A 25,333-nucleotide genomic window follows, 5' to 3' on the forward strand; every position below is an offset into this window, starting at 1 on the left:
TGGGACGCAGTTATGAAGTCTCTGGCCCCACCCCTCCAGCCTAGGGTGCAAGCCCATTGGCTCCAGTCCTGGAAGCCCAACCCCTTCCCAGAGCGGAGAGTTCAGGATTGGCTAGAAGGGATCTGAAATTTGCATATGAATCTTGCCCCCTCCCCAGCACCTGAGAAGTTAATTGCTACAAAAGAGAGCAAGTTCCCACAAGTACTGGGCCAGGGCCCCGGGGGACTGCTGGGGGTGGCAGTGGGGTGTTTGGAAGGAGGGTGTACAGGGGTGGGGGGCGCTGACTTAGAGCCTCCCTCACTCCCTTTCCTGCAGGCTCAGAGACAAAGTGGTTTCAGGGGTGTAGCCTAGCATGTGGATTCATTTTTTTTTACCAGCACCCAAAATGTGTTACTGCTCTTTGCGTGTGGATTTGAGAGGTGGAAGTGGGCCCCACCTCAGCCCTCTCCTGGGCAGCTCTGTCGCTCGGTGCCTCACCTTTTACCTGAGAAATGGCCGCTGCGAGGCTTACACGGGCCGACGCCGGCGAGCGCCAGTGTGGGGCTTGGCATTGTTTTATCACTGTCATTGTCATCGTCGTTATCAGATGCAGAGGCTGGGATTTCCCTAGGACCAAAGGGAGCTTGCGACGTCTGGCAGGTGGGGAAACTGAGGCCTGAGTGAGCGTCCATGCTCTGGCACAGCAGGAGCAAGGGCTCCGAGCAGAGGAGGCTTGGGTTCAGACCCAGGCTGCACGGCGCCCTGGCTGTGTCACCTTGGGGGCTCTTGCCCCCTCTCTCGGGGCCTCAGCTTCCTTGCCTGCAGACAATGTGGTCAGCACCAGCCCTGGAGGAGGTAATGGCGGGATGCACAGGTGCTGAATCCGGTTTCCTCTCCCGCCTGGTGGCACTGCGGGTCTCAGGCAGGGTCCCTGGTGGGAGCTGCTCCCCGGAGACCTCGGCAGGTGCGTCGGCATCAGCCCAAGCATCTCAGGACACCAGACTGTGTGTGTGTCCCTGTCCCCGGAGAGCATGGCTGCTGGGACAGTGTGCTCTGTTCCGCTAGAAAAGGTGGCCAACTGGGCTCTGCAGGAAGCCGCTGGTGCTCTCCCCAGCCTGCTTGTGCGCACAGCTGCGGCATGGACAGAGAAAGCCTGAATCCTGCCGGAACCCTGCGGGCGGGCAGAGCCGGCCTCCTGCTCAGAGCCCTGGGTCTCCCCAGGCGATGCCAGCCCTTAGAAGCAGGCCTGTGGTGCGCTCAGACTAGAGTCAATGACTGACGAGCAGCAGTGATTTGCCTCTTAGTCCACAACAAAAGCTAAAATAAAGTGAGCCCGTGAGTGAGCGAGCAAGCAGGTGTTAAGGGTGTCGTCTGAGGTGGCGGCCAGGAGGGGCTAAGAGAGGCGGTATTTTCAGCCACGGAAACCAGGCCACCAAGGCTGCGCACGGCAGAGATGAGAGGGCCCGCGCCCTGGGCACCAGCTCTCTGCCAGCAGGGCCCCCACCCCTCCTCAGCTTCCTGGAGAGGAGGAGGAGACAGAAGAGGGGGGGGGCAGCCCTGCCCCACCTCCATCACAGCAGGGCAGGTGCCCTGGGGGCAACAGGCGGGCGTGTGCCAGCCACACTGCTGAGTCAGCCCCACTCCACCCCAGGGCCTCGCGGGCGCTGGGGGCTCTGGCAGCCGCGTCAGGGCTGCCTGTGGCCCACAGAAGTTGCACCCAGGAGCAGGTGGTGGGGGTGGGGGGAGCATGGGAAGCCCCTTCACTTTCCTCCTATCCTAGAGCCCAGTAACGGAGGCCACGGAGGCAGCAGTGAGAGAAACACACGTGGACGTATTTATTGACGGGGAAGGAGGCAACTGGTCACCCAGCGCACTTGCAGAGCGGACCCAGGGCCCCCGGAATGGCTTCGGCAGCGACCCCGGAGCGTCCCCCACTCGGTGGGCTTCCACCGGCCCCACCCCCCTGCCTGGTCCTCCCTGCCCCCAGCCCCTTCTCTGTGGAGTCCCAATACCCGCCTCACGCCCTCCACCCCCGAGAGCTCCTTTCTCCTTGGTTCAGCCCGGGTTGGATCCTGATCCAGTTATAGCAGGAGCTTGCAGATGGAGTTCCACAGAACCTTCTAGAAGGGAGGATCCGGATTCCTGCCCACCTGCTCTAACCATTGCAGACCACGTAAACCTGTGTGCTGTGTTCCGTGTCTCAGTCTGAGGTCTCACCAGGGGCCACCAAAAACCCACGCCGGCAGAAGTAGCCCCCCAGCCGAAGGGGGCGGGGGCAGGCTAGCCGCCTCCTGTCCATGCCCAGCCAAGCCCGCCTGTGCACATCAGGGTGACCTCACCCCGGGCTGTTAACCTCTGGGGCAGCTGTGTCTTCCCCTGTGGGAGGGCACATGGCTCGGCCAGGGGTTTACTCACAGGTGAGACTCAAGCTATGTGCAGGGTCCCCAGTCGCTGGGAGAAAACCTCCCAATTCCTCCCCTCCTACTGCCTGCAGCAGGAAGGGGAGTAATTAAAGAGCATTAGAGGAAATTAACCCCGCCTGCAAGATAAGCTGATGCCTCCCACCCTCTTCCAACACCTGGGCCCCTCCCTGGCTACATCTGGACCGCCAGCTCCGCTCAGATCCAGAGCCAGGTACCGGGGATCCAGGAGCATCCGGGCTGGAGATCCCCCGGGCGCCCCCTGCCCTGCCCGCAGTCCTGGCCTCCTGCACCCCCACCCTGGCCTCCTGCTCACTTTGCCTCTCAGCGATCCTGAGCCGGAAGCCAGGACTCTCCTAATTAAAGGCTCAGCCAATGGTAACAAGCACCTGCTGAGCATGGAGTTGGGAATTAAAGGGTTTGCTTTGCTTTTCTTTCTCCTGTTTGCCATCAGGCCCAGGTGCTGAGCTGTCCTGCGTCCGGGTGCCTACACACAGGCGGAGGACGCTGGGGTCACAGCCTCGGGGGCCCCCAGGGAGGAGACAGCCGGTCTAGCCAGGAGGACCACCTGTGTCTCCCCTGCTGTGTTCTGAGAGCCAGAGCATCCTGGAGGCAGGGCCTCACCGAGACCCCACGGACCAGAAGGTCCAGGAGAACCTGGGGCAAACCCAGAGTCTCTCTCCCTGCGCCCCCGGCAGGCGTCCGCATAGAGCGGCCGCGATTCAAGGTGAGGGCTGCCCGCCAAGGCCCCTCGCAGCCCTTCTCGGACGTGCTGAGGCTGCTGGTCTTTTTCCGGAACATCTGGGGGCTGTGGTCAGTCCGTCCCAGGTTGGGTGGGGCCAGCTCCAGAGTCCAGGCGGGGTGGTGTCCGTGCGTGCTGCAGCCCCAGCGCCCAAGGTGGCCAGCACACTTGCAGGCACTGGGCTGGCGGGGGTGGGGAGAGCGCCAAGTGTCCCCCAGGAGGGCAGCGAGGACGGCTGGTGGGGGGCGCTCAGGGCTCCATGTGCCACCACTTGAAGGCGAAGGGCTTCCGGCGCACGTTGGTGCCGCAGTGGATCTCCCCGAGCAGCTCGTGGTAGGACAGGAAGTCGTCGATGAAGACGCAGCGCAGGCCCAGGGGCTCCAGCAGGGACCGCACCCTCTCCTCCAGGCAGCAGCGGCCGTCGATGATGGGGCCGTAGGGCTTGGGGATGCCCAGGTACTTGCCCAGCACCACCATGTTCACCTGCGATAGAGAAGGCAAGGGGGAGGCTGCCTGGCTGTGGAGGCTCCACACGCGCGGCTCCTACCGGGCTCCGGCTGCTGCCTCCCCCTCCCAGGGCCAGGGCCAGCCCCGCCAGCATTCCTGGGCCCCCAGGTCTGTAGCTCAGGAAGAACCAGAGTGGAGGCAAGCAGAGAAGAAACAGATGGGTGGTTTCGAGACTCTGTAACAGCCAGAGCTGTAGGAGAAAGCATACACTTGGCAACTTTGTATCAGTCAAAGCCTCGCCTTCCTCCAGCACTCTCTTCCATCTACTAGGAAATCACCGGTTATAAGGACTTTGTTAGAACAAGAGATTTCGCTGTCACCTGCCAGAAACTTGTGCAGTAAGTATGCACTCTGGACAAGGCCTACAGTGCGATGTCCTCACAAGTGTGGTGTGCTTGTGCAGTGCACACCTTGTTCATCTGTTCTTGGCAGCCCTGATCATTGTTATCGTTTATCGAGCCGTATACACACAGCCTCTAAATCTCACAACCTCCCTCTGGGGCTGGGGCCACATGATCAAGGCCACATGGCCAAAGGCTGGGGAGATGAAGACTGGAACTTGGATCTGACCCCTGCTTTCACACCCTGCCCGAGTGGGGCCATGTGCGGGGATGAGGCGCTGGGGGAGGGACTGGGAGCCCCTGGGCCACCTAGTGCATCTTGGTGGTTCCGCTCCTTCCCGCCGTGGAGACCTGGCTTGGGCTCTAACTGGGAAGGGCACTCTCCCCAGCGCAGGGGTGGGGGCTTCTGAGGGTATCTCAGCTCCAGATTGACAGCTGAGGTCAAAAGGCTGTCTTTGGGGCTCAAAGGGGACTCTGGACCCCGTGTCTGGAGGGCAGTCCTGGGTTGTCTCCAGATGGGGTGGGCTGTCTGGGACTCCTTGCCTTCAAACTCCCCACGCCCTGGCCCACCACCCTCAGGTCTGCCCTGCAGGGCCACCCACGGTTGAGGCAGCTGCAGGGTCCCTGGGGGCCAGTGCCATGCGCTATCTAGTTGCCAACCAGTGCTGGGGTGGGGGGGAGGCAGGAGAGGAAGAGGAGCCAGGCCGCGCCTCCGCTTCTTCCCTGGCGACAAGTCAGGAGGGTGGGGGCTGGCACCCGCTCTGCTGCCTGTGCTCTGTCTGGGGGCCTCAGTTTCCCCATCTGACGAGCAGGGAAGCCAGCTGAGCGCCCCCTAAGGGCCCTTGCAGTGAGAAGGGACTGTGGAGATTCCCACAGACAGGGAGGCTGTCGGGCGGGGCCCCTGCCCCAGGGAGGGCTGCCCAGGGTCGTGGGCTGTGGCCTTGGCCCTGCCCCACCCTCAGTGGGTCCCCGAGCGCTTCGCCGTCCACACACAGCTGCTCACGCCCAGCTTCACGGTGAACGAAACGGATGCTTCCGTTATTAATCCACACGCGAGCGCCCCATGGTCACACAGGCGACCACGTGGTCCACGGGGCCCTGACACAGCTCGTGGGAAGTGCGCGGTGTGAGAAAACCAGGCCTAGCTTTCAGCCTTGTCTGCAGCAAATCCCACTTCGGTTTCCGTTCCAGGGGTGCACAGCTGTCTGCCCCCTGGATCCAGAATCTTCTCATCCCAGGAAGTCCCGTGGCCGCACGGCTTTGCAGGGTTCTCCCAGCTCCAGGTGCCCTGGCATCCGGTGGGCAGAGGCCAGGGCTGCCATCAACGCCCCACCCGGCATCGGGGCCTCTGCCCCTGCCTCCAATCCGCACCTAGACCCCAGGATCACTTCCGACCTTCGGCTTCTCCGAGAAGAGGGATTTCAGCTGCAGCAGGGCTCCCCCACCCCTCGCAGCTGCCACCGCCTGGCTTCCCTTCCCGAGGGCTTAATGGGTGCTTGGGCCAGGCCTGCACCTGTACCACCAGCATCTCCAGGTGACAGGCAGGTGAGATCACACCTGCTCACACTCGCCAGCTGCCCCGGGGAATGAGAGCCGGAGGCCTTGCCTGTGCCACCTGCACGGCTGCCCTACCCCAGAGTTGCCTTGGAGAGCCACACGGTGCCGGGCGCGGGGGGCGGGGAGACAGCCGGGGTGGGTGTACAGTGTAGGCAGCCGAGACCCGGAAAGGAAAAGCTGAGACATTCAGAACCCGGCTGTGCTTTGGGGGCAGGGGCTTCCCTGTGCCCCACGGTGTGTCCCTGCCCCGTACCCACTTGCTCCCAGACAGGTGCACCTGCCTCATCGTGACCAGCAAAAATGCCACATGGGGGCAGGCGCTCAGCCCCCCTCTCCCACCATCCAGGAGCGGCCAGGTTCAATCCCCACCACAAGAATTTGCTCCTCACTCCCCACCGTGCAGTCCCCACCTCCAGCTGCCAGCAGAGACCCAGAGGCGGGGTCTCCCCCACCCCCAGCACCCCCGCTGTTTGGGCTGGGGAAATCCCTGGCCATGGGCGCCGCCCTGTGCAGTGCGGGTGTGTATGGCAGCCCTGGCCTCTGCCCACGGTGCCAGGAGCACCCGCCTCGTTGGGACACCCACAGTGCTACACCCCTGGCTCCGGCTTCCTGCGGGACGGTTCGGTTCATCAGGCTCCTGCCACCGGCGGGGGAGACCTGGAGCCGGGGCCAGGCCTCAGCCCGCCCAGTCCCGGACATTGTGGGTATTGGGTAGTGGACCAGCAGGGACGAATCGGTCCTGGTTAAGAACCATGCAGGGAAATGGTCTCTGTCTACACACATGCATGTGCACACACACATATGCACATGCACAAACACAATGCACACACGGGGGGGGCACACGCCCCTGGCCGCAGGGGAAGCCTCTCACCATGTCGGGGAAGAAGGCTTCCGCGTAGGAGCCCTTCAGGGTGAAGAGCTGCGGGATGTCCACGATGTCGCTCTCGGTCAGGCCCAGCTCCCGCTTCAGCACCTCGCGGTTCCAGTCAATGCACTTCTGGGGGCGGGAGGGGGCAGGAGGGCTCTAACCCTGGCCGGGCACCGGCTGTGCACAGCTCAGCTCAGCTCCGAGGGCCTGCGCAGGGCAGCAGCCGTTGCCATCCCCCGAGGGGGCGGCTGGGAAGCGGCAGAGCTGGTACCTGGACGGAGCAGGTTCTGGGTCACTAGGACACCATCCCGGCCTCAGCCACAGCACGGTGCACCTGGGCAGCTGGGGGCAAGTGCCCGGCCCCACTGGGAGGCGTCTCCTCCCACTCACTGGGCAGCGGCACTACCCTTGGGCAAGTCCTGCCCCTTGCTGAGATCCCCAGAGTACAGCAGACCTCCCTCATCAGACTGGGAGCTCCCTGGGGACACAGCCCTGTCTCTTCCATCAGACTGTGGGCTCCTGAGAGCAGAGACGCTATTCTACTCACAGGTCCCAGCCACCCCAGGACCATCAGAGACCCAGGGCTGAATCCTCCGCCCATCCCCACAGCTGCTGGGGGAGCTCCTCCTGGGAGGGTGGGGGACCCCTTAGAGCAGCCGGTGGCCCTACTGTGCGCCAGACTGCGTGCACCTGTGCGTGGAGATTGTCGCTCCTGAGACGCCTGTCTGCCAGCATCTCGTTGATGCTCCTGTTTGCCTTGTGTTTTAACCCTGCAAGAGAAAGACAGGACTGGAGCTGCAAAATCCAGGCCAGGATTTTCCTCCTGCCTCAGAGCCAGGCCTCAGGGAAGGAGATGGAGACCTGGAGACCCTGCAGAGGGACCAGGCTGCGGCTGTGGGTAAAACCTGGTGACGGATTCACAGACCCGTGGGCAGGGACTTCTGTGTGCTGAGCCTAGTAATTACAGCACCAGCTGCTGTTACCAAACACTCACCGTGCCCTGGGAGCCCTGCTCAGTTCGTTACTGAGCTTTAAAAGAATCCTTGGAGGAGTTAGTTATGACCTCTGAATCAGAGGCACCGAGAGGCAGCTCCGACCCCAGCCTTGATCCCAACGCAGCCAGCGGGCGGCAAGACCGGGATCTGAACCCTGTTCTTCCCAATGCTCCACTCCTCAGGTGAGAACACTGCAGTGGGGGCGGGACCAGGGAAGTGGGCAGGTCCTTGGCAGGTAGGAGGGGCGGGGCCTGTCAGTTTCTGGGCCTCCGAGCCTGGCTCCTCCTCCTCCACGCCCCCTTGAGCCCTGCTATCCTCCCCTCATCCCCCCTCCCCCACAGCTCCACAGCCCCAGGAGAGGAACCTCAGGCTCCTCTCAGCCTGGAAGGGGGTGGGAGGGGAGACAGGCGAGCACAAAGGGGCCTGGTGCACACAGGCACCCAGGCACCCCGGTCTCCTTTGCTCTCCCGGGGTGTGCCTCAGAAACCGCCCTGCCCCACCCAGGAAGAGCCCTGGCCCGCAGGTGTCAGGGCAGCGCCGTGGGCACTGTCCTGGAGAGCACCTGGTGTGACCGGCTGTTGTCACTCACCCTCAAACTGGGCCGCCTCCCCGTGGCCCTCCTCTCTCTTCTCGTGGAACAGCTGGAGGCAAGCGCTCGGGCTGGCCAGGAGCAGCCGGAAACCCTGGCACAGGGGGAGGGAACAGCTCAGGGGGCAGCCTCCCCCAAGACACAGGAGACCCCAACTTCAGGAGGGGCCCCATTCAGGCCGGGCATGGGGCACCCTTCCTCCCCCATCCTGCCGCCAGCCCCGAAGAAAATGTCTGCTATTCCCTGGTCCCCCAGCCTGCAGCCCTGCCCTGGCCCTCCCAGGTGCCCCCCAGCCTGCAGCCCTCCCCCAGTCCCCCCAGCTGCCCCCCAGCCTGCAGCCCTGCCCCACCCAGCCACCGGGAACCCGGCTCGCCCTTCCACACCCACCCAGGTGTCTCCTGCCTTTTAGGGCAGCAGCTGAGCTCCCTTGCAAGTGTACCTGCTACCCCCTGGGAGCTCGTACCCCGCTGGGCTGGGCCCCCGGGCCCCCGGGATGCCCCTCCTCGCTCCCTGAGGGCCACCCCCTCCCCGGTCACCTCCGCAAAGCAGCAGAGCGCAGTGGTTAGTGCAAAGACCTGGCCCCTCCGCTCTGAATTTGAATCCTGCCCTGCCACCTGCAGGGCCTCAGTTTCCTCACTGGTAAAATGGGTACAACAGTCACTGCACACATCTCGTGGGCTTGCTAGAGGATTAAGCACTCAGATGAGTGCTTGGCACACAGTAGGTGCTCAGCAAATATCCCCAGCGCGCGCCTGGTGGCTGGGGCTTTGGGGGCAGGCGCACAGCCAGGAAGGGTGAGAACAAGGGCCCTCGTAGTCGGCCCAAGAGCAGCCTCCGCCCGAGGCTCTGCCCTCCCCCCAGGGCGCAGCTGGTCTCAGCCCTGTCACAGCCGGCGGGGCAGGGCCAGGCAGGAGGCGGGGACGCACCTTGGGGTCGGAGGTGGGCACAAAGCTCAGGAACTCGTCCACGTGGCCCACGGACAGCCAGCTCGAGTACAGCTCCACCGGCGGCTGCACCCGCTGGGCCTGCAGGAAGCCGCGCAGCGCCTGGGCCATCCGCCGCCCGCCGGACCTGGCCACGGAGGGACGGGCGGTGGTCACCCCGCAGCACTTCTCGGACGGCCCCTCCCTCCCACAACCCTCTGAGCCCAAGCGACTTAACGGGGCTCCCACAGCTGAGGAGTGACAGGGCCAGACCTCCCTGACGACCAGTGGCACTGGGAGCAGGGGGGACGCCCCAGGGGGGGGACAGGGGGTCCACACGTGTGGGTCAGCACCGAGTGTCAGGGCGGGGCCGGGACCTGCCCCAACCCCTAGGTGCTCCCAGGAACCTGGCCCCTGTCCTGTCTGTCTCCCAGAGCGCCTGCCCCACCCCCACCCCAACCTCCTCCTTGGGGCCCAAAGGAATCCCAGGAGACAGCTGCATGGACCAAAGGGAGTGGAAGACCCCCGGGGCCCAGCCCGGGGTTCAGGGCAGCGGACTCCTCACTCAAGGGACACACAGCCTTTAGCTCCAAGCAGCCCCTGCTCAGTCCAGCGAGTCCCCGGGGTCAGGGGCTGGAAGGGGCAGGGCTTGTGGCCCCCACACCCCGCATGCCACCATCCCCAGGGAGGCGGCCCAGGAATCTGCATTTGCAGAAGCACCTGCTTCCCACACGTTCTGGTTTGAGGACCCTGCCCCAGGCACCCCGTGCTCAGCACTGTCCAGTCCCCAGGAGTCCCTGACAGGGGGCAGGGCCCCTCCAGAACTCCCTTTGCCAGTGGGGGGGTTGACATGGAAAGAGGGGGCTGGGGCAGGGGCAGGGAGCAGGACTGGAATCCCCGCTCCGGGGGAGAAGACATCACCCAAGGCCACGTGTGCATGGAGGGACCCCCAAGATGTCTTAGGCAGGCAACATCCCCATTTCACAGACCAGGCGGCGGAGGCTGAGGGAGTGACGTCACAAGTCAGAACGTCGGAGCTGGCGCAGGGGTGCAGCGGGTTCAGCCGCTGCTTGCGACCCCAGCGTCCCAGACTGGAGTGCTGCTTGGAGCCCCAGCTGCTCTGCTCGCGATCCGGCTTCCTGCTGGGGGCGAGCGGCAGAAGGCGCCCCAGGGCTGGGGTCCCTGCCACCCGCCCGGGAGACCCGGACAGGGTCCTGCTCAGCCTGGCTCACAGCTGGCTGTCGTGGCCACTCGGGGAGTGAACCAGAGGCTGCAGGATCTCCCCAGCCCTCTGCCTTCCCGATAAACAAATCACTTTTTTTTTTTTTTAATCAGAATGTCTCGCTGCATTCCCCCCTTGCCCTGGCCGCGCCGCGCGCAGACACCAGCACGCGCCCCCTGCACAGACAGCGCTGTCCCGTGCGCTTACTGAGAGGGTCACGTCTCGCCTCGCGCTTGCTGGCCCGGTTTGAGGACACGACTCAGACAAGAACCCACGCCAGCTCCCGACCTCAGACGCAGAGAGCAGTCCTGCCACCACCACGCAGCCCGCGGACACCGACTCAGCGGCCTGTCCCTCTCCCTGCTCAGACCACGAGGAGACCTGGCTAAACCCCGGGGTCACTGCCATCTCACGCATGGTAGCTGCAGGTCCTCACGGGGCCCCTACGAGGCCTCTGCCCGTCCCCCACCGACCCGGGGCTCCACCTCCCCAGCACACTCTCTGAAGGCTGCAGCGCCCCCTAGTGCCCGCCCCGGCCCCACCGCTCTCTGTTGCACCAGGGACCACCTGGCCTTCCTGGGTCTCGCTAGTCTCTCGCCTCCACCCCACTGGGCTGTGAGCTCCAGGAAGGCCGGGGTCTCTAAGCTGTTCCTGCCACAGCCTCAGCTCCACCCCCCCGAAACCGCGGGATTGGAGGCTCTGCATAATACACAGCCCAAGGTCCCCACAAACTGGCACGTGCCACAGACCCCCCGGACAGCGACGGGTGAAGGTCCCAACTCGAAGGTTGGGCTGGATTACGGGAAAGATTTCTCTGGGGTTTCTGTTATTTTAATCTCGTGTTGGCAACTTCAAAGGATTTATTTCAAAACAGTGAGAATGTGTTCCTAAGGAAGCAGCAGGAACCCAAAACAGATAAGGTTGGGGATGAGAAAGCCCCACCCCCGACCCCCACCCCGGGTGCTCTCAGCCCTCTGCGTGGTGGGCAGGGGCATGGACGAGATGACTCCAGCCCAGAGGAGGCTCTGTCTCCGAGTCATCCTCAAAGCCACCACTAGGTGGCAGAGTTGCTCAAAGAACGTTTCCAGTTCGGCGTGCAGAGGGTGCAGACGCCAGGCCTGCAGAGCCGGGAACCGATGTCTGCTAAGCGCCCACTATGTGCCTACTCTAGGCTCCTCCCACTACGTGTCTTAGTGAATCCTCACGAGCTCTCTGATACCCACACAAGCCCAGCCTCACTCCGCACCGCTCAGCTCCTTACCCCGTCTGCTCCAGCCCCACTGGGCTCCCCGCTGTTCTATGTCTCCTGCCTCAGGGCCTTTACCGACCCTCTGCATGGAGCCCTGCACAGAAGCTCCGCGCGGGTCACCTCCTGTAATCGTCACGTGTAATCGTGAGATGGGGCCATCAGCAGCCCAGGGTTACAGGCGAGCGGCCGGGGGCTTGGGAGAGGTACGTGATGCGCCTTTCTCCACGCAGTCCGTGCAATTCTCGTCCGCCCTGCGGGTTTGCTCGCTGTCCCCCTCTGCTGGAAGATACTAGAATGTAGCCCCGTTCACTGCCAAGGAGAAGCCACGGCAGGAGCAGGGGCAGCGGCCCACGTGGCTGCGTTTCAGTTGGGATTCCCACTGCGCCACTAACACGCCGTGGGCTCCTGGGCCAGGCTCTAGCCCTCTCGGAATCCCAGGACTCCGTCTGTCTGTGGAGGGCCCTATTCCCGTCTCAGCTCTGGGCACGGCCACAGCAGAAACCCCTGCCCGCCGTCCAGGCTTTGCTCCGTGCCTGGGGCCCCCCAGAGCACACCGATGGGCGTGGCTGAGCCAGGGCTCCCAGCTTGGCGGGGTGATCTAGAGGCTGGGGCAGGAGCCGGGCCAGGGAGCGGAGCGGAGTCCTCGGAGACCCCCCCCCCCCCCGGAGAGCCCCTCCTGCTCCCGAGCCCCCATTTGCTGAGTTCTGGGTCGCAGGCCAGCTCCCCAGGCTGGTGCGGGGCTGGGGCAGGGACCCCCTGAGACCTGGACGAACCCTGCCCCCGCCCCCCCACCTCTCCAGCCTCCCCTGAGCCCTGCTCTCTCCGGCCCCCAGGCTGTGACCCGTGCGGCGCCCTCTGCCTGGCACACTCTGCCTCACTCCCTTCTCCATGCCGGGTCCACGTCACCGCCGCCCCCAGGAAGTCTTCCCTGACACCCGCCTCAGGTGCTGTGCAATCCCATCGGGCCGACATTGCTCGCCCGTCTCTCTCCTTAGACTGCAAACTGCCCGGGGCGCGCTCCTCGGCTGTCCTGCACCCCCAGGCCTGTGGAGAGGACGTCGCCATAAAGTCATTGAAATAGCAGACGGGTGCACCTGACTTCGCCCTCCTGAGCCTCGGTGTTCTCATCTGTGAAATGGGACAGCAGGGGCAGGCACGCGGCACGCGGTCAAGGTGCTACTTGGAGTGCCCCCCCCATACTGGGGCCCGGGCTGCACCAGTCCCAGCCCCCTGCTCGTGTGCACCCTGGGAGGCAGCAGTGGCCGCTCCGGTACTTAAGTCCCCGCCACCCTCAGGGGAGACCCGGGTGGAGTTCCTGGCTCCTGGCGTTGGCCTGGCCAGCCCTGGCTGTCGCAGGCATTTGGGGAGCCAGCTGGTGGATGGAAGATTCTCTGTCCATCGACTCTCTCTGCCTTTTCCAGGAAATAAAAAATCTTGAAATAAAAAAATCAAGAACAAAATGGGAACCGATAGTCCCAAACCTGCAAGAACTAAATGGGCGTGGCGCACAGTAGGTGGTCAATTAACTATGCCCACCTGCTGCAGGGCGGGCCAGGCTGGAGGCCAGCGGGGAGCGCCGGGCACTGAGAGCGGCTCACGTGGACTCTCTGCCCCGGGAGTGCTGGTTTTGCAGCTGCGACGGGGGTCTCTATTAGGCCCATTTTACAGAGGAGGCGACTGAGGCATGGAGCAGCAAATACACTTAACAAGCATCTGCTCTGTTCCCTCATAGACCCCCGTCCCCTCAGTAGTGCCTGGCACACACCAGGCGTCTTTACAGAAACTGAGCACCCACTGTGTGCCCGGCACCGGCTGGGCGACAGGTCCAGCGTTAAGCGGCAAGGCCAGACTCAAGCCCAGGTCGCAGGAAAGCTGCCCAGAAGCCTCCAGGCCCTGGGGCCCACAGGGAGTGGCCAGGGCCCGGCCCCCGCTGTGTCTGGGCATGAGTCACGGTCAGGTTGAGCCCGCTCCGGCCCCGGCCATCCTCGGCCCCAGGCACCAGCTGGGGCACCTGCTCCCCGCCTGGGTGGCTGCCAGAGAGCCTAGCCTCGCCTGCTCTGGAGACCTGAGGCCACCAGGTTCACGTCCCAGCACCGCCCATCTCCCCTGGGCCTCGGGTCCGAGGGCAGCCAGGGCCGGGGTGGGGCTGGGGGCGTTGGGGCACGCCCACGCTCCACGCTCACCCCACCAGCAGGCTGGCACCGGGCGTGGGGGGGGCTCAGAGAGGAAGCAGTGCACCCACACCCCATTCCTCTGTGCCGCTGGAGGGCGTGGCCTGTGGCCGGAGTGCTAAACCCCAAATACCTCGCTTCCTGCCCCATCACAGCCACGGGGCGGGACCCACCGGGTCGCTTCTGTCACCTGGAAACCTGGCCAAACACACCCTGACCTCAGCCACCCGCCCTGGCGACCTCTGGGCCCTTTCGGGAGAAATCAACGAGTCCATCCCCCTGCCTCCGCAGCTCTGCCGGGGCTTCCAGCTTTTCGGGGAGGCCCCCTGCGGACACAGTGCAGGCTGGGGACTAACGGAGCCCCTAAAACCAGGGGAGGCCCCGAGGCCCTGGGCCACGAGCTTGCGAGTCCCCCCCTAAGGTTCTGGGAGGTTCTGCAGGGAGAGCCCACGACTCCGGGCTTCCTCGGCCGAGGCTAAGGCCGCCTCCCAGGCCGGGTGCCCTGCTGGGGACCTGGGGCCTAGGGATGGATGCCCTGCGTGGTCCAGCCCTCCCCCGGGCCCCGGCCTCGCACCTGGGGAAGCTGCCACCGATGAGGATCCGGCCCAGGGGGTAGTCCTTGCCGCCCACCGTGACGGGCGGGCTGACGTCCAGGTTGCCGAAGGAGTCGAGGCTGGAGGCGCCGGAGGTTAGGGTCTCCCGGGTCACATATCCAAAGTCAGGACCCTAGGGGAGGAGCAGCGAGACCCCGTCCCCAGAAGGAGGGGTCAGTTAGGACAGGAAGGGGCGGCTCTTGGAGTGGGGGGTGGGGGGATAACGGGGGGCCTGAGAAAGCACCTCTGGCAGCGTCTCACAAACCCGCACCCCCGCTCTCTGGGCTCCGTGCAACGCAAGCTCTGGTGGACAACGGGATAACTGCATAGCCGGAAGACCGCGGGCGCCTGGCAAGGAGCAGCCGTCTCTGAACCCAGAGCAAACCCCGTGGAGAGCAGACCATGCTCGCAGCGAAAGGCGCCCCCAGTGCAGCGCGTGCAGAATCCTGGCGAGGCGGCCCCGGCAGGCCGGCCTCCGGCTTTTAGAACTCCCGGGAAGCCGGCGTCAAGGGGAGGCACCGGGGCCAGCGTCCCGGCCCAGAGGGTTAAGCACCAGTTCGAGTCCCAGCTCCACTTCCAATCCAGCTTCCTGCTAACGCGCCTGGGCAAGCAGCGGAAGGCGGCCCACGTGCCTGGGCCCCTGCACCCACGTGGGAAACCCGGATGGAGCTCCTGGCTCCTGGCTCCTGGCTTGGGCTGGCCCAGTCCAGGCTGTTGCGGCCAACTGGGGAGTGAACCATCGGGTGGAAGACCTCTCTCACCTCTCTCTCTCTCTCCACCCCCCCACCCCCATCTGTAACTCTGCCTTTCAAATACATGAATCTCCTTTTTTATATAAAAACAGAAAAATAAGTTATTTTAGTGCAAAAAAATTTGACCTCGATGCAAAGCGTTCTCATACACGCCGTTCCCTGAACATTTTGTTTCTGACCTGAGAGGGAGCGCGCGCTCCCAGGTTCACTCCCAGCTGCCTGTAACAGCCGGGGACGAGCAGGGGGCTCGAGCTGGGAGCCAGGCCCCACGCCGGGTGCCCCACGTGGGCGGCAGGGCCCCAGTCACGTGGGCCATCGCCACTGCTTCCCAGGGAGGCGTCAGCGGGAAGCTGCAGTCGGGAGCCGGAGCTGGGTATCAAACCCAGGTACGCGGATGTGGGACGCGGTATCTTAACCACGAGCAAGACACCCACCCATCCCCCCATGACGGAAACGCCCACCCCCAGTAGCAGAAACGCCACCCCTCCTATAACTTTTTTTTTTTTTTTTGCCAAGCAGAGTTAGAGAGTGAGAGAGAGAGAGAGTTATAGACAGTGAGAGAGAGAGACAGAGAGAAAGGTCTTCCTTCCGTTGGTTCACCCACCACGTGGCCGCTACCGCCTGTGCACCGCGCTGATCCGATGGCAGGAGCCAGGTGCTTCTCCTGGTCTCCCATGGGGTGCAGGGCCCAAGGACTTGGGCCATCCTCCACTGCCCTCCCTGGCCACAGCAGAGAGCTGGCCTGGAAGAGGGGCAACCGGGACAGAATCCGGTGCCCCGACCAGGACTAGAACCCGGTGTGCCGGCGCCGCTAGGCGGAGGATTAGCCTAGTGAGCCGCGGCACTGGCCCTCCTATAACTTTTTGAAGACCCCCTGTATGCATAGGTTTACATTTTTCACACTAAAACAAGCTGATCTTTTCATTCCACCTTCCATGGATTTTTAAGCGCCTGTACCGTAGGGACAGGGTGAAGGATCTTAGCTTCCATTACAAGCTGGGAAAGGAGCAAACGAACCCCAAAGAAAGCAGCAGGTGCAAGATCACAGAGAGCAGAAACCCAGAGTCCCCCGGCCCCACAGGTGCAGCCTGGGGCTGGGGGCCAGGTGTCCCCCGGCCCCACAGGTGCAGCCTGGGGCTGGGGGCCAGGTGTCCCCCGGCCCCACAGGTGCAGCCTGGGGCTGGGGGCCAGGTGTCCCCCGGCCCCACAGGTGCAGCCTGGGGCTGGGGCCAGGTGTCCCCCGGCCCCACAGGTGCAGCCTGGGGCTGGGGCCAGGTGTCCCCCGGCCCCACAGGTGCAGCCTGGGGCTGGGGGCCAGGTGTCCCCCGCCGGGCACTCGCCCGACCTCTCCAGGCTGGGGCTGATGTCCCCACCGGCTCTGCGGGCCCTCAGCCCCCTGCCCCGGTGCCCCACCCCCACCCCGGACTGGCACGGGGTCAACCAGCAGAGACAGGGCCACTCCAAAGACGGGGCCTGGAGCCCAAGGGCGGGGGCTGTGGGGGCAGCCTCTCTGGTTCCACATCCTGATGTCACCACTAACTTACTGGGTGGCCTTGGGCAAGTTCCGTAACCTCCCAACCTTCATCTTCCTCCTTCGCAAAGAAGGACTTAGAATAGCTCTATCCATAGGTGTGCCCTGTCAGCTAAATGAGTGTAGCCGGTGACATGCTAGGGAGACAGTGCTGGAACTCGCTACATGATGGCAGGTGCAGCTGTTGCCATCCTGAGCACACGAGGTAGCATAGTGCCTGGCACACAGCGGGTGTTCAGAAAGCATTCGCTATCCGAGGAGAGGCTCTGGCTCTTAGAACAGGGGCCAGGGGGCTCACCAGGGGTGCCCCCTCCCCCCAAAAAAGGCAGCTGGTCTCCCTGGGGCTGACTCTTCTGTTGATTTCCCTTTGGAAAACAGGCCCCTACCTAGAACTGCAGTCCCAGAAAAGGGGCGATGGGCACCTCTGTCCATTTGCATGTGGTTTGCATATCCCTAGCTCGTCCTGCCCCAGCCCCTCCCTGGCTGCCCCCACTTCCCACATCTGCGGCCCCCCCCCATCTTCTCAGGAGAGGCCTCGCTGGGGGCTCCCGTAGGAGGGCCCACCCGGCCCCCTCCCCACTCTGCCTCTGTGTACCAGGATCCTCTTCAAGGGGAAGTCCCTCAGGCCTCTGTTCCGGGGCGAGTCAAAGACCACGGGGAAGGACTTGTGCGGGGCCTCGACGTAGCCAAACTCCATCTCGTCCTGGGAGAGGAGGGGGAGTGGGGGGGGGGGGAGTGAAGTCACCTGACCGCACAGGCGCTATCAGACAGGTGGCCCCCGGGCAGACCTGGGCGGGGTGCGGGCACCGAGGTGGGGGGGATCCCGGCTGGGCCTAGGGCACGGGGAGGGAGGCCGGGGCCTCTGCCAGGAGCCCGAGGAGGGGCAGGACCCGTGCAGGCTCCCCTGCCCCAGGCCTCGCCCCCTCCCACACGGCTTCCGCCCCCACCTGGATCCAGCGGTCATTGCGATTCTCCGCCCGCGGGCAGACCACCAGCCTGCAGTCGGCCTTCGACGCCAGCGAGGCCAGGTCGGCCAGAAACTTCTCATTGGAGCCGTGCGGGTCCACCACGCTGCAGAGACAGGGAGGCGGGAGCTGGTGAGGACCTGGGGCCGGGGCCGGGGCCGGGCCGGTGTGGCCTGGGTTCAGCCTGCACTGGGCTCTGGGTGGCCCCCCGGGGTGCAGAGGTGCAGACACAGCCTTTGCCCTAGAGAAGCTCCAGGCTCGTGGGGGACCCAGGGGACGTCCCCAGACCAGGTGACAGTGAGCAGGGCTACGCCCAGGCTGTGGAGCCCAGAGGGAGGCACCTAGGCCAGCACAGGTAATCCGAGAGGCCGCCCTGGAGGTGACCTGGGCCTGAATCTCTAGTCCTGGAGCTGTAGGGGGCAGGCGCCCCGGCTCCTCCTGTTCCTTAGCCCGGCCTGAGCCGAGGACCCGGGCGGGGCTGTGAGCAAACAGGCGGACAGGACGCCCTCTGAGTGCCTGCACACACCTGGGCCCAGGTCAGCAGAGCGAACCTGTCCGGCCACCCCCGTCCCGGCCTTGGGACTCGTGCGCAGCCCAGCTGTGGCCCTGTCTGTGGATCCGGCCCCCGTACAGAGGCCTGGCGGGGCCTTGTCCCACGCCCCCCAGCAAGGAGCCCGCCCAAGGTTCTGAGAGATGCAGATGGCCCAGGGCTGCGCTGGGCTGGGTTCCCGCGTCCTCAGCAGATGCAGGAGACGAGGCCCTCTAGGGTCGCTACTGCCCAGGCCACGCCCAGGGTGCCCCAGGGCTGCAGCCTTGAGACCACTCAGGGGCCAGGAGGCGGGAGCCGCAGCCGGGGACCTGGGCCAGGCCCGAGCTGCAGGGCGGTGCCCACGCACACCGGCTCCGGTCCTGGGCCCTGCTCCCTGCCGGTCTGAGCGAGGGGCCAGCCAGCACCCTGTCCCCACCCCTCCACATCCAGGGCCATGGGGCGGGGGGGGTGGGGCGGCCTCACCTGCACACATACAGCTCCAGGGGGGGCTGGGTGTTGGGGGTCATGATCCAGGGGGCCACGCGGAAGGTCACGGTGTCTGTGAAGATGGGCGCCTCGGCCAGGGGCTGGGGGGGATGGAGGGAGACTCAGCGCCCAGCCCCAGCCCGGCCCCCACAGCCCTCGGCCGAGCCGCCGTACCCTGGTGTCCAGCAGGCTCACGCTGAGGGAGACCACGCCCGCGAAGTCGGCGTCCGGGAAGGCGAGCCCCTCCACGTGGAAGAGCACCTCCCGCTCCCCCGGCTGTCGCTCCACTTCGTAGGACAGGAGCCGGGGCCCCAGCACCTGCCTGTAGTCCGGGAGGGACCTCCCACCTGCGGAGAGCCAGGGTCAGGGGCCAGTGCCGGGCGGGGTCCCGGGGTGGGCAGGAGCCCCATGGTGGGAGTCCAGGGGCAGAGCCGCCTCGGGGGTGCCAGCTACTCGGGTCGCTGTCCAGCCGCGCCACGCCCACGTCACGTGGCTGTGGCTCAGTGAGTCGGTTCCTCATCTATAAAATGGGCCACGGTGTGTTTCTCGCGAAGCCGTGAGAACTCTGAGCCAGGCAGAGATCAAAGCCCCCGACACAAAAGGGGGCCGGAACCCCAGCTGTGGCCAGAGGAGGGGACAGAGTGTGCAGGGAGGTGCACCTGTCATCCCTGAGAGCAACCATGCGCCCGTTCTCACTAGGCTGGGGAGATGCTGGAGGACTTCCCGCCACCGCGTGGTGTCTTCCGAGCAGGAAAGCCACAGGGACAGAGAACAGAGGGCGGGGAGGGGCCGGGGAGGTGGCCAGTGTCCCAGCGGTGGCCAGGTGTTTTTATTCGGGACAGTGAAGACGCCAGGGACGAGGAAGAGGCGGCGGCGGGCGGGCGGCGGGTGGGATGTGCTAAATGCCACAGAGCAGTTCACTTAGAAATGTTGCAAGCAGGGCAGCGGCACGGGGCAGCGGTGACCTTGACCCCATATCCCAGCTGCTCCACTTCCCATCCTGCTCCCCGCTCCTGCCCTGGGGAAGCGACGGAGGACGGCGCAGTGGTCCTCGGGCTCCTGACTCCTGGCCTTGGCCTGGCTCAGCCCGGCTGTTGCGGCCATCTGGGGAGTAGACCGGCGGGTGGGGGGCTCTCTTTCTCTCTGCCTTTAACAGCCTCTTCCTGCGGCTTTGCTTAATAAGAACTCTGGGGGACAGGACAGAGAGGATGGGGTGGGGCCCGGGCCACAGCCTCCCCTGGGCAGGCAGAGGAGGGAAGAGGTCCCAGGCCGTGGACAGGAGAGGGGCTTTGGTGCTCAAGGTGCCGGGGCCCAAATGCCCGCTCTGCTCCTCGTTGGTCCTATGACAGTGAACTTATGCGTTGGAGCCTCGGTTTTCCTCCCTGTACAACGGGCCCAATGCGGACCCTCGTTCCGGGACACTACATTGGACACCAGCGGCGTCCAGTTTAGAGAGTGATGAATGGGTGGGAGGGCTGGGAGACATGGGGGGGAACAGGGATGGGAGGGCGCCCAACCCCCACCCCCACTCCCACCCCCACCCCGGCCGCTCACCCCGAGCACAGAAGACCCGCAGTCTCTTGGCATCAGACGAGGGCACGTTCAGGACCAGCCTGTGGCTGTCGAAGACGCTGTCCGGGCCTTCGCAGCTCAGCACCATGGGGGACATGTCCTTCAGGTCTGGGGACAGGGGTGCCTTTACAACCCCCACCCCAGCTGGGTCCCCTCCCCCCCCCCCGCACGAGCTGGTTTCACCCCACCCCCACCCCGCGATCGCTGTCACTCATCGGCCAGGCCCCCCCCACCGGCCAGGTCTCCCCCCCCCCCGACCAGCCAGGTCCTCTCCCCCAACTCCGGCCAGGTCCCCCCTCCCCCAGCAACCATGTCGCTCACCGGCCAGCGATATCAGCTGGCTGTCATCAAGGTCGGGGTCCCTGGACCTGTCACTGTCGCGGTCGCAGTTCACCAGCAGGATGGCCCCATGGCCCTCAGGGCCCCAGTGCCAGGTTCTCTGGGGCCAAATAAGAAGATCTGGGCATCAGAGGGACTGGGGGCTCGGGAAAGGGGGTTCTGCACGGGGCCCGGGCCGCCCCTCCTGGCAGCCTGAGACGCACGCTCTGGGTTTGCTGAAAGACTCACAGAGGGACCGCAGGCGGGGAGCTGGAGCTACCCAGAGTCACCCCGCCCTTGTGCAGTGAACAACGTGTACAACCGCACACACCAGGCACAGGGGCCCCGGGGGGGCAAGGGCACCGCCTCCACACTCCACACTCGAGAGCCAGCGGCGCTCGGTCCGCCTGGGGCACAGAGGCTGCCTGCCCACCCTGGATGGGGGTGAGGGGCCGAGAACCCGGGGAGACCCTCCCCACCCCAGCCCTCCCCTGTGGCCTGTCCCACAGACGTCCCTGATGTCCACCCACTGTCCTACAAGCCCTGCACGCTGAGGCCTGTGCTGCAGCGGGAAGGATGGCTGGGACCTCGCCCGCCTCGGGAGCCACCGCTCCGCCCTGCTCGCCTCCGCTTCATCTCCAGCCGACTGCGGGGCAGGGCTCAGCCTCGTGGCTCCCAGGAGGGAAGAGAACCCAGCCTCGGGGACCACACCGAGCACTGCCAGCCTAATGGCCCTCTCGTCCACCCCCCCCCCGCCCCGGGTGGCTGCCATCCTGCACCAGGGCCCAAGTACCCTCGTGCAGTGAGCAGCCTGCACAGCCGTCCACGGCAGCCCTGCACTGCCTTGTCCATAAAGCCTTACGATCCAGGCTGCCTCTCTAGGACCTTTCTCTGCAAACTGCCTTCAGCCTCAGATACCTCCTGCAGGGGAAGACCTTGAGCCCCCCACCTCTTCCTCCCCCCGCCTCCTCCTCTTCCTCCCCCCGCCTCCTCCTCCTCCCCCCGCCTCCTCCTCTTCCTCCCCCCTGCCTCCACCTCTTCTTGCCCCCCTCGCCTCCTCCTCTTCCTCCCCCCGCCTCCTCCTCCTCCCCCCGCCTCCTCTTCTTCCTCCCCCCTGCCTCCACCTCTTCTTGCCCCCCTCGCCTCCTCCTCTTCCTCCCCCCGCCTCCTCTTCTTCCTCCCCCACCTCCTCCTCCTCCCCCCCCGCCTCCTCCTCCTCCACCCCCCCACCTCCTCCACTTCCTCCCCCCCCACCTCCTCTTCCTCCCTCTTGGGGTCTAACTCAGGCTCACCGCCACAGCTTCCTCTACAGAGGCTCATCTCCTTGCCTCCAACCACTCAGCTACAAAGCCCCTGAGCAGTTCAGGGTTCAAAACCAGCGCTCCAGATGGAAGAGGCAGCGAGAAAAGACCCCGGCCCAACCCTAAGACAGCCTGAGAGAGACGCGGAGGGTGCGAGCTGGGCTCAGCGGCTCCAGTGCTGCTCGGACGCTGCACCCCACGCAGGGCGCCTGGGTTCGAGTCCTGCTTACACCCCCGAACCCCGCTTCCTGTGAAAGTGCGCCCTGGGGGGCACCATTCTGAGACCTCTCTGTCTCTCCTCTCACTAAGGACACAGAGAGTTTAAATCGCCTTAAATATGAGCAGAGAGGATGAGTTCTTGCCACGAAGCACATGTGTGCTGGTCATGTGGCGTTAGTGCCCACCAAGGCCTGTGTGACCATCCCTGGAAGGGTTCCCTATGCCTGGGAGACCCCAGACTCTGGGGCCTCGCCAGCCCCCCAGGGCCACCCCAGGTTCCGGGGGGCGGCGGGGGGGTCCCACCTTGTTCCTGCGGCTTCTCTTCATCTTGCCGGTACGGCCCAAGTCCACATCGAGGGAAACATCTGGAAAGCGATGGGGCGGGGCTGATGGGGCCTCCCCCAGCCCCAGGCCCACGAGAACAGAGAATGGCCCATTCTCAGCCCAGGGACACCCTCGCCCTGGTCCTCGGCGCCGGCCGGGGGCGTCAGTGACTCGGGTGCTGGGGGCCCCGTGTCACTGGCTGTCGAGCTGCCGGCTCTGGTGGCCTGGGCCTTCTGGAGTCTACACTGGTGGCCCTGAGCGCTGGCAGCTGGGGACCCACCCGGGGTTCCAGGGACCGGGCTCTGCTGTCCCCAGAGCCTGCGCCGTGCGCTTGGACTGGAGGGGCCCGTGGCTCTCCGGGATTTGGTGCCAGGTCCTGGTGTCCAGCGAGGGCACACCGGAGACTCGGCCGTGGCTCCAGCTGTGGGCTCCCGGGCTGTGGCATTTCTAGGTCCTCCCCTTCTGCAGAAAGCACCCGGCCCTTGATCAGGCCCGAGGTGGAACAGCCAGGCATCCAGCACATGGTGGGAGGCGGCTGGCGGGCAGACCCAGTTGCACCTGCGGTTTGCGGCGCCTGCACACAAGTTGCAAGCCCGCACCTGCTTTCTGATGGCGGAAGCGAGAAGCCGCTCTCCGAAGGCTGAATCTCAGCTCACTGCTGAACAAGCGGACGGGCCTGGTGCGTGGCGGCAGGTGCACCTGTTCCCTGCTGACTGTGCAGCGCCCCTCCCGGACCCCGCCCCCACTCCTGATGGAGACGCACGACCCGGAAGTGAACTCTGTGCCACCAGCTTTGGGCCATAAGACGCTGCTGCTCGGGTCATGCGTGCAACCTGCAGGTGGCAAGGCCCAGCTCCCTAAGCACTGCTGGGGGGAGGGGGACAGGTGCGGGGTGGGGGCCATGGTCTCCAGGGGGCAGTACTCACCCACGCCAGTGAGGTAGAGCACGCTGTGGGCCAGGGCGCCCGCTTCCGGCTGCCCAAAGTAGGAGACCTTTACCTGGGGACACACAGTCGGCCGGAGGCCGCCCCTTCAGCCACGGCTGTTGAGGGGGGGCGGATGGCGTTGCCCCTACAGCCCCACTGGGAGGAGAGGGGGCACAGGGGCCCAGGGGCAGCTGAGGGCCCGGGACGCAGGGGCTCCAGGCTTGTGTTCCCAGCTAGAGGCTGTGGCTGCCGCCCCCCTCTCTGGGTAGGCTGAGAACAGGACAGTTTGGGGCCAGGGGCGGGGGGTGGAGGGTGTCCCAGAAGGAGCAGGTGACCGCAGGCCACATCCAGGGACCGGACAGCTGTCGTCACTGTCGTCAGCAAGTCCCGCAAACTCCCCGAGCCTCTGGTTCTCCGTCTACAGAATGGGAGCCATGACCCCCACCCCACCCCCACCATCCCAGCCAGGGGTCTTGGAGCTGCGCCCGGTGCTCCGCCCCATGGCCTTGGGGACAGGGCACAGGCAGAGCCCGTCCTGCAGCCATGCGGCCCCAGCCCCCACCCTCCCCAGGGCCTGCTGGGGAGAAGGGATCGTGTCAGTGAGCAGGAGCCCAGGACAGCGGCTGAGAGAGGTGGGGGCTGTTAGGAGTGGGCATCTGTTCACGTGCTGTCCCGGGAAGATCCTAGCCCATCCTGCCTCAGGGCCTGTGCACCTGCTCCCTCTGTATATGAATGGGGGTGTGCCATGGGGGCTCCTGCTGTAGGTGGAGCTGGGGTGGGCGACACAGCCCCTGACCGCCACGGTGGCCTCTTACCTTCAAGTCATTTAAGTCCTTGCTGGCGGTGCCCACGGACAAGACCACATCCACGTTGGCATCCAGGGGCCAGTGGGTCTTGCCCGCAGGCTCTGTCACCTGCGTGGGGTCATAGGCCACGAAGACCTCCACGCCGGGGCTCCCGGAGACCCCGAAGGTCTTGGCACCCTGGGGAACGTCCCTGCCAGGAAGAGACCACGGATGACGGTGGCAGTGGGCGGTGCGCCGGGGCTGCCGGCCGTTCAGACAGTGCCCCCCGCCGGGCTAGCGCGCAGCCGGCCAACCTCCAGGCACCCCACCCTCAAGCCTCCCCCACGTCGGCCACGGCCACGTTCCCCAGGCCTATGGGCCACCCGTTGTCTGGCCAGGTCTCGCGGCTTCCGCGGTCACCGCTGTGCTTCCGGCCTCCATGAGGCCCCCTGCAGGGCTGGGCGCCGCCTCACTCTTCTCCCAGTGCCACCCGCACCCCTGCCGTCTGTTCCGCAAGCATCAGTCGGGCTGTGTGCTCCTCTGCTCAGGAGCAAGGATCTCCCTCCCGGCGGGCGGAAGGCGCGCTCCTCCCAGTGGCACCCAGGCCCCCGCTGACCGCCCTGCCACCTCCCTGGCCCCTCCTCCCCATTCACGCTCCTCACACATTCTGTGCCCACCACACTGGCATTCTCTGCTGTTCCTCAAAGACACAAGGCCATCCTGCCTCAGGGCCTTTGCACCTGCTGTTCCCTCTTGATAGAATGCTCCCCCCACCCCCACATAGCCACATGGCTCCCCCCCTCACCGCCCGCAGGGTTCTGCTTAAATGTCCTCTTCTCGGCGAGCCCCTCTGTCACCGCATTTCATGTCGCACCTCGCCCCCTCTCCTCGCCCCTGCTCTGACTCCTGCCCATGCCCGCGCGGTGTCCCTCTCTCCTGCTAGGTCCGCCCCCAAGGGCAGCAGTTTTGTGTTTTGTTCCCGGCTGGACCCTTCGCACTCATGACAGTTCCCGGCGCACTTGCTCTTGGATGGAGGCTCCTCACGTCCTGCTGCCCCGCCGGGCGTCCCCAGGCCCACCTGCACCTGATAGAGATGTCGCCCGTGACTGCCGCGGTACTCAGGGACCCACAGGAACACCAATTCCCCAGGGCTCTGGAGAGGAGGCCGAGGGCACACACGCTGCCCCCAGCCACAGCTGCTTAGGGCCACGGAGGGAGCCCTGCAAAGGCGGGGCTGAGCCCACAGGAATTCAGGGGACAGCATCTCGTCCCTTGTCCCTGGATAAACCGGGACTGTGCACCTCCCTGCACCAGGCCCCGCGGGGAGGTCGGGTGAGGGCATGGCCCACCAGTGTTCCTCCCTCCCCTGGCCATCGCCCAAGGTCAGGTCCACGTCCAGAGGCCGCTGGCCTGCCATGTTCCCCGGTGGGGTCTGTTTCCCTATCCTCTGCCTCTGTCCTTTCCTGGAC

The 25,333-nt window shown here is 65.3% G+C and overlaps 1 protein-coding gene across 2 annotated transcripts in view; it reads right to left on the minus strand.

The window, feature by feature from the left end:
• Positions 1 to 2,066: 2,066 nt before the first annotated feature.
• Positions 2,067 to 25,333, minus strand: part of PADI1 (peptidyl arginine deiminase 1) — a 34,331-nt gene continuing 11,064 nt past the window's right edge. Inside the window, exons 2-16 of one of the 2 annotated variants that reach the window (XM_070079224.2) lie at positions 23,895 to 24,075; positions 23,080 to 23,152; positions 22,133 to 22,194; positions 20,313 to 20,430; positions 19,974 to 20,099; positions 18,594 to 18,766; positions 18,417 to 18,520; positions 17,387 to 17,510; positions 17,035 to 17,142; positions 14,138 to 14,289; positions 8,925 to 9,069; positions 7,999 to 8,092; positions 7,105 to 7,184; positions 6,418 to 6,540; positions 2,067 to 3,624 (exon numbers count right to left, since the gene is read on the minus strand). In XM_070079224.2, coding sequence (XP_069935325.2) covers positions 3,391 to 3,624; positions 6,418 to 6,540; positions 7,105 to 7,184; positions 7,999 to 8,092; positions 8,925 to 9,069; positions 14,138 to 14,289; positions 17,035 to 17,142; positions 17,387 to 17,510; positions 18,417 to 18,520; positions 18,594 to 18,766; positions 19,974 to 20,099; positions 20,313 to 20,430; positions 22,133 to 22,194; positions 23,080 to 23,152; positions 23,895 to 24,075 — 1,897 coding nt within the window. In that variant the 3' untranslated portion in view covers positions 2,067 to 3,390. Of the gene's footprint in view, positions 3,625 to 6,417; positions 6,544 to 7,104; positions 7,185 to 7,998; positions 8,093 to 8,924; positions 9,070 to 14,137; positions 14,290 to 17,034; positions 17,143 to 17,386; positions 17,511 to 18,416; positions 18,521 to 18,593; positions 18,767 to 19,973; positions 20,100 to 20,312; positions 20,431 to 22,132; positions 22,195 to 23,079; positions 23,153 to 23,894; positions 24,076 to 25,333 lie in introns of both variants that reach the window. The other variant, XM_070079223.2, reaches the window with a different exon arrangement.

The sequence above is a fragment of the Oryctolagus cuniculus genome, chromosome 7 (assembly GCF_051225735.1).
Source record: "Oryctolagus cuniculus isolate XC-2025 breed Fujian yellow rabbit chromosome 7, ASM5122573v1, whole genome shotgun sequence".
Lineage (NCBI taxonomy): Eukaryota > Metazoa > Chordata > Mammalia > Lagomorpha > Leporidae > Oryctolagus > Oryctolagus cuniculus.